Consider the following 7,927-nt stretch of genomic DNA (forward strand, 5'->3'; position numbering starts at 1 on the left):
CATCTACTTTTGGGCATTTGGGCTGCTTCCATGTTTTTCCAATTGTAAATAAAGCAGCAATAAACATGGGGGTACAAGTATCTTTTTCAATCAGCACTTAACTAGCTAATATTTCTTTGTTTATATGTGTGTTTCTCCACACAAGTCTTAAGCTTCCAGAGCACAGAGAGCTTGTCTGTCATGTTTATTAATCTAGGCTCAAAGCTACAGCAACACCTGTAACATTCAGCATAGGCTTAATATTTGTTGAAAAAAATTTAATGCAGTGAAGGATGATAAAGTCACACCCAACACGGCTACGAATTCAACTTTCCCAAGAATTACAGTTCCGAAGTTAGATCCTGGAAGCCTGTGGAAATTTGACAATAAAAGATCTGGAGCTGAAGGCAGGGAAGCAGAAGGAAAATACTGGAAATTTGGCCTTTTTTTTTTTTTTTTCCTAGCTCAGGACCCCAGAGATCTTGAAAAAGAGAGGCCTAGAACCTTTCGAACATACATTGTAGCCCAGTCACGATAGGCATTTTCCATCGACGATTCTTCACAGCCACTGTGCCAGGTTGCAAACGTGCAAACACCTCTAGGACCCCGAGTTCCTTTCTGTTTCTTTATGAATGAAGCAGCTCGGGTCTGCGCATGCGCAGGTGCGGCTCTCCCACTCCACGTGAGGCCCACCCTTCCCTCCTGCGCCGGCCCCGCCCCCACCGCGTCTAGTACACCAATGGCGGCCGGCCTTGGGGGTGGAGCCTGGGGCGGCGCGCGCCGCAGTTCCCGGCGCCCGCTCCTGTGCGTTAGTCTTGCACTGTTGTGATCACGTGGCCGGCTACGGGCGCGGCGCTCGTTTTGGTTTCCGTCTGACTAGCCCCTGGCCCTTTAGGGGTGAGCGGCTTGGCGGCGCTGGCCCCGCTGACCTCCGCTTGGGGCTCTCTGCCGGCAGTTCTGCGAGCCCCTTGGGGCCAGCTCCTGCTATGTCGCTGATGGCTGCAGGAAGGTGGTCATCCTGGGGAACGGCTCTGTAGGCGAGGCGAGGCTCTGGGAGAGCACACCGCGGCTGTGTGGCCAGAGGAGGCGCTCTCCCAGGAGCGTGACCCTGGGAGGCAGGGGGGCATCGTTGGCAGATCTAGGTGCAGAGCGAACATTGAAAGGATGGCGGAGGAGAGGTTGGAGGTGGAGAAGTGTGGGGGGCTGCAGGAGGCGGGAGCATGAAAGGGTTAATGTGAGTGTGGCTGTAGGAATATCAGAGTGGTCCCCAGCCTTGTTCTGGGAAGTAGGGTCAGGCTGTCAGGACGGGGGTGTGGTCTGTGTCCAGGTGTGTGTTTGATGCTAGGTCACCGGGATCCTCCCGGGGTGGGACGGGGAGAGCCTCCCCCAGTTGCTGCCTGGCCGGTGGCCAGGGTGCAGAGACCGGGGTGAGCAGGGGAGTGAAAGAGGGGGAAGGTAAAGTATCCCGCGGTGCACTCTCAGGCTGGAATGCTACTTCGGTGTCCCCTTTAGTTCTGGGTCACCGCTGGAATGGACACAGAGGGTGACGTGGATACAACTATCACTGTTTCCCACAGGGAAGACGTCTTTGGCACATCAGTTTGGAGGGCGAGTTCCTGGAAGGCTATGACCCTATAGTGAGAACAGTGCCTCGACTCCCACTAGGGACGGAAGGTCTTGGGTGCCCCCCCTCCAACTCCATAATTTGGGAGTTGCCTGATGCCAACAGGTTTATTTAACTAGATGTCAATCTAATCCCTTCTCTCAGTGGAGCTAGTGTGTGGATTTGGAAAGGTAATGAGCCACAAGGTACTAAGAGCCACAGGATACTAAGTCCAAGATTCACATGGCGATGGTGAGACCGGAACCCTAACGTTGTCTCTTTCGTTTCCTAGCAAACTCTGTGGATGTGGTCCATCTCTGGCACCTCCAGGGCTAAGAAAGTATGGGGCACACACCACTAGTTCTCCAAGCCACCTCACAGTGACTTTTTTTTCCTTTTCAGCTTACAGCAATATAGTGACTCTTGGCAAAGATGAGTTTCTTCTCCACCTGGTGGATATAGCAAGGCAGGTACCAGTTTGGGGTAGGATCTCTGAACATGGCAGCCCAGTCCTGGGAGATGAAGTGTGGTAGCCTCTGATGCATCTGGAAAGTAGTGTTAAAGACAAGCATTTTAACAGCTAGTGTGCAGCGCCTGTTGAAGCTACATACTGGAGAGTAGTGACTGGAATAGGAAGCATCCTGGTGAGAGTCCTCAGGGCCCCAGCTTAGTTAGACCCTCTAACTTTTGCCATCTGAACGTTGTGGATTTAGTGTTAATGTTTCTGTTCCTTGGCAGGATGAGTACAGCATTCTGCCCTACTCATTCGTCATGGGGGTCCACGGTGATGTGCTTGTGTATTCGGTCACCTCTCTGCATAAGTAAGATTGCCAGTAAGGGATTGGGGTATCTGAGCTTATTTCCAGAATAAGCCTATAACTCTGCCTCCTGTGTTTATAGCTTCCAGGTCATTGAGAATATGTACCAAAAGCTGCATGAAGGTCATGGGAAAACTCGGTAAGTGGTCCTGGGGGATAGTGGGCACAGTGGGGACATGGCAGGATGGAAGCAAGTGACAGGGGTTTTGGTCCAAGGCCGAGGCGGCTGGGAGATACACCTGTCTGATGGGGCGCTGTCCAGTTTTGTGAAGGCAGGCGGACCCCATGGGAAATAGGAGGGAATCCTGTAGTAGCTGTTATTCTCTTACAGGATGCCTGTTTTGCTAGTGGGGAACAAGGCAGATTCTCACCAGAGAGGTATGGAAATCTCTGTAGTTTTAGCCGAAGTAGCTGAACTAGGAGTCAGTCCAGCTGTAGTCCTGACTCTGGCACTGACTTTTGAACAGTTGTTTCACTTCTATTTGTTTCTAATTTGAAGGTTATGACAAAGTAACCCCTGTATTACAAAAGCTAGGATTTTAAATTTCAAGCCTCAGTCCTAGGCTTGTTTTCTTTTTTTTTTTTTTTAAAGATTTATTTATTCATGCATACAGAACTGGGGTACAGGCCAGAAGTGCAGGGGTGGTGAGAGGATTCACCGGAAACAGAGTGGGGAGTAGAACTGGCTGACTGACTGGCTGGCTCACTGCTGAGGGGAGCAGCGAGTCTGCTGCGCCATGTGGGTCACCTCTGGGGCCAGGGATCGAACTTGTACTGAAGTGGCTATGGCCAGCTTGCAGTGCTGTGTCCCAACCTGTTGCGCCACCAGGGAGGGTTCCCAAGCTTGTTTTTCTGTATTTTTCTCCTTCCTTAACCTTCCTCCGAAGCCTCAGGGAAGTGGGGGTGGATCAGAGGAAGTCTAGATTCTAAGGATTTTGCAGAGAACATGGGTTAATTGTTTGTCCTCCTCCTCCATTCCCCATATTTGCTTCTAGGGAGGTCCAGGCAGCTGAAGGGAAGAAGCTGGCAGAGTCTTGGGGTGCGACATTATGGAGTCATCTGCTTGAGACAATCAGGTGCTGGACCTGAAGATTAGGCAGGTGGTGAGGCTAGCAGTTTTGTTCTTAGGGTACTACATGGTGGGGGAATGGTGAGGGTGTGGGGTGTTTGCCGTAGGGCTGGGTGATATTAGGAGTGAATTAACTTTCTTTTTACCCTGAATCTATGCCTTATAGCTGATTCAAGGCCTCTTCTCCAGAGCCCTCCAGGAGACTGAGCGGGTAGAGAACGCCTATGGACGAGAGCGTCACTGCAGGCTCCTCCAACACATACAGCATGGAGTAGTGGTCTTGAGTTGGGACCTGGCACTTGCCAGGTTCCAGCAGGGGCAAAACCACAGGACTTCATGGGTATGGCTTCTGGCTGTGCCTCTGGCCCTCTGGGCATACAGTGTGGTACCCTCATGTTGCACACTTTACCCAGGCTACAGTGGTCTGGTTGTGTGTTTACAAAGGGGCAAGGGTGGCTCGTGGCACTGACCTCTAACCTGCTTTCTGCTAGATGAGCTGTTCCAGCCTGCAGCGTTGGAACGTGATTCTTGGGCATCATCGTTTATTTAGGACCCAGTCTCCAGTGTGAGAGGAGCTTTGATACCTGAAGTGGAGCTGGCTCCCTAGGGTTGACGATATACATAAGCAAATAAACTGAGGAATCTTTTTATCATTACTTTCTCTGCCTCTGGGGAGAGCTGTGGCCAGTACACTTTTTGCTGACCTTTGATGGGAAATCCAGGCTAATTCTTTTCTCCTACCTCATGTCTATTCCTTATTCCTCACCCACCCAGGACCATTGCCATAACACTCACTACTTGCCTTTCCCACCTTTCTTTCTACTAACTTTTTCCTCTGTAGGTACCAGTTGGCGCCACTCCCATCCAAATGTATAGGTCTTTAAGGTCCCTTGACTGCAGAAACACCGCCCTCTAGTGGCCAGCTGCCACATGCTGCCCCAGCATCCATCCTGGGGCCTTAGCATTTGCTGGAACTGAGAGAGGGTAGGGGTTGGAGAGGAGGAAGGATGCACCTCATTTCCAACATGGAAGAATTGAGGAGTGGAGAGGTGGGGACTAAAGTGCTAGGAAGAATCTGGCTTTCCAAGAGTTAAGAAATAATGCCCCTGGTTTGTATCCAAGAGTTAAGAAATAATGCCCCTGGTTTCCCTCCATGTCTCCGGTGTCTTTCATTAAAATGGATGTTTTTATGCTTTTGGTTTTTGTGCTTTTCAGACCTTTCACATCTCTGGAGTTGTGCTACTTTTTAAGGTATTAAAGGCTATTGCTTGTGTCTTATTGCTCCAGCAGCTCAGTAGAATGGATGGATATGTCAATGAGGCAGGTTTGTGCTTACCTGACTCTACTTGCCCCTCATTCCAGCCCTAGGACTAATATCTCCTCCAAGGACTCATAAGGATTACTGGAATAGTAATCCTCTACAAGGCAGGCACAGACTTCTGCCAACTGGGGAAGTCTGAGGTACCCTTTCAATGTACCTGTTGGGGAGAGTGGACAAAATGTAGGTGTTAGCATCTGGTTCCAGGCTGGTTGGGCTTACAGTTGGGGATGATGGTTTGGCATGCTGGTTTTCAAAAGTGCTGCCAGCTGATTTTGCATCTCTGATGGCAAAAACATAAAAAGTAATAGAAGCTGCTGGAAAAAGCATACACCAGAGAGTAATCTTACTGGTTAAGGAATCTTTGGGATCATCATCATTACCTCCTCTCCTTATATTTAGATGAAGTCCTTTTGTACATCTGACCTGGAGGTACAAAAAAAAAGAGGGACCAGCCCTCCTGCTACCATTTCCATGAGGTCTGGGGAAGGCTTACATGTTTAGAAGTTTTCTAGAAGTATATTAGGCAATCTCAAGGTGATAGTAGTAAAGAATGGTGCTTAAATACTGGGTTGGGATAGCTGTGCGACCTTGAGTAGTTCCTTAGCATCTTTGAGACTCATCCTATTTTCTTTTTTAAAGATTTATTTATTACTTATGTATATAGAACTGGGGTACAAGCCAGACGTGCAGGGGAGGTGAGAGGATTCACCAGAGACAGTGGGGAGCAGGACAGGCAGATCAACAAAGTAAACTGCTGAGGGGAGCAGCGGGCAGGTCAGGAGAGGTCTGCTGTGCCATGTAGGTCACCTCTGAGGCCAAGGATCAAACTCACACTGAAGTGCCTGTGGCCAGCTTGCAGGGCTGGGTCCTAACCTGTTGTGCCACCAGGGAGGGCCACAAGACTCATCCTCTTTAATGCAGTTAAACCTTCTTAATTAAATGAGGTGATAATGAAAATTTAGTTCCTCACGTGCAATAAACTTAAGAAATAGTGGCTATCTAGTGAGGGCCTTTTTCCTGCCTCAGAAAGTAGGGAGCAGACTTCCATTTCTCAACATCTCCTGGGTTAACTTATTCCACTTTAGCTGGAGCATGTGAGGGAAGACTGCCAGAATCTTGTTGAAATAGATGTGATGGTCAGTGCAGGTCACAAGATGTCACTGTGGATGTATCTAGTCCTGATCCTTCCTGCCACTATGAGGACTTTAGGCCTGTCCAATGTGGAAGCCACAATATAGAACCATCACATAAGGCTATTTCAATTTAATTTAGTATTAAAACTAAATAAAAGTTCTTTAGCTGCACCACCTACATTTCAAAGTGTCTAAGCCATTATTAGTGTAAATATAGTTAGTGCCTTTCTGTCTTTGTAGAAGTTGCATTGGTCAAGCTGTAAGCGGTTTCCCATAAACCACTCTTGCACCTGATCTGCTTGTCTCTTTGTATCTTTAAAATATCCCTCCCCCCAGATTTATGTGTGTGTGTGTGCACACACACGTGAACACACATCCTTACACGCGCACATATAAATCCTAGGAAAAGCATCACTACTTGTATGAATCAGGGCTCACTTTCTTACTAGCTGAGGTTCTTGGGTAATTTAACCCATTTTAGCTCAATCTCATCTGTACAACGGAAGTAATTGCATATTATTCATAATGAGGAATAAAATAAGCACATAAAGTATCTAGCACGTAATTTATCTCCTGTCCACCCCGTGCACCCCGTGGGTACAGCTAATGCAGAGAGAGGCATTCCTTTTCTTACCCAGATTTATGAGGAGCTGGGTGTTTTGGGATTTTGTCTATAGAGTATCAGTACCCCTGCCAGATAGCCGCAAGGTTCCCAAGCACATCCCCTCCATTTACCTCAAAAGGGACAGGGGCCTTGAGTGTCCGGAAAGACTAGGGCTGGGAGTGGGTACACCAGGGAGAAGAAGGAAAACTACATAAATATTGCGATGGGGAGAGGTGTGTGGTGATGAGTGTTGGGACACTGAAAGTCCTTTTTCCTCACTAGGGGGTTTGAGATTCAGGGGGCCGACTAGGGACTCATTCCGGTCTGCTCTGGCCCCCCAAACCTAGCCAGAGCTCATCCTCTGCAGAGCCAGGCACCCTGCCTCACTTTCTCCATTGGAGGACTCCAGTTCCCAGGATGCAGAGCAGCGGCCAATCTCAGGCTCTTCTTCCAACCCCCTCCCGGGAAAGATCGCTCCAGACCGAGAGAAGGGGGCAGCTGGAGTTTCGGGGACGGAGAACGCCCAGGGAACAGAATTAGAAAGTGGCCGGAGTGCCTGTTTCACGCCCCGGGCGGCAAGGGGGGGCAGTTCGAGGGCGCTGGCGAGGCGGAGGGGGAACTCAACCCCACGTGTCGGCGCCGCGGCCGGCCCGGCGCGGTGGGGGTTAACTCGTGGCGGAGGGATCCGCAGCGTGTGCGTAGAACTGCAGAGTCACAGCTTTTCGTCCGATAGGGCCGTACTCCTCCGCCGCTCCGCTCCAACACAAAATAGGGCCGCGTCTTCTCCTTTCTCCCCTTTTCGAGTGGGGTTCCCCGGGCAAAAGGCCCTCCTGGATCTCGCGCCGGAGGCTTCCTGGATCTCCACGACCGCTGCCGAGATCTTGGGCCAGGAAATAGCCCCTTCGCAGGAACCACCCTACCGGCCGAACAGGAGGCGGAGGGGGGGAGGCGGAGCGGCGCCGCGCTGCACTACTTTCCTCTCCGGTTGCAAATGGCTGCCTCGTTCCCCACTTTCCGCTCAGTTTTCTGACCCCCCGGCGCCGGGAGCCGGGGTTGGGCCATGCACCTCTAGGCCCCCCGCGATCACAACCAGCTGGGGGTCTAGGGGGTGTAGCGGATCCGAGCGGCCAGGCCGGGGGCGGGGCAGCTCCCGAGGCCGGAGGGGAAGGGAGGCGAGCGCCGGGCCTGGAGCGGCCGGAGGGGAGCGGGCAGAGGGCTCGCACCGCCCGCCCCTTCCTCTTCCTCGCCCACCTACCCTCCTCCCTGCCCCGGGGGGAGCCGGAGGTGGGGGGGCTCGAAGTCGCGGGGGGCGAGCGCTCCGGGTCGAGGAGCCCCGAGCTGGGTGTGTGTCAGGCGCAGCCCCGCAGCCCCGCCGGCTCAGCTTCGCCGTAGCGCTCGCG

General features: G+C 51.5%; 1 protein-coding gene across 1 annotated transcript; it reads left to right on the forward strand.

Annotated features, from left to right (window-relative positions):
- The first annotated feature begins 633 nt into the window (after positions 1–633).
- On the forward strand, positions 634–4,687 carry RHEBL1 (Ras homolog enriched in brain like 1). Its single transcript, XM_012732315.1, is given in 10 exon segments — positions 634–661; positions 712–876; positions 1,985–2,052; positions 2,321–2,403; positions 2,483–2,539; positions 2,732–2,763; positions 2,766–2,778; positions 3,396–3,445; positions 3,448–3,476; positions 3,636–4,687. Coding segments are annotated over 10 exon segments (828 nt in total). The 3' UTR covers positions 3,939–4,687.
- The last annotated feature ends 3,240 nt before the right edge of the window (positions 4,688–7,927 follow it).

Source organism: Condylura cristata, unplaced genomic scaffold, assembly GCF_000260355.1.
Source record: "Condylura cristata isolate star-nosed mole 26May11 unplaced genomic scaffold, ConCri1.0 scaffold00034, whole genome shotgun sequence".
Lineage (NCBI taxonomy): Eukaryota > Metazoa > Chordata > Mammalia > Eulipotyphla > Talpidae > Condylura > Condylura cristata.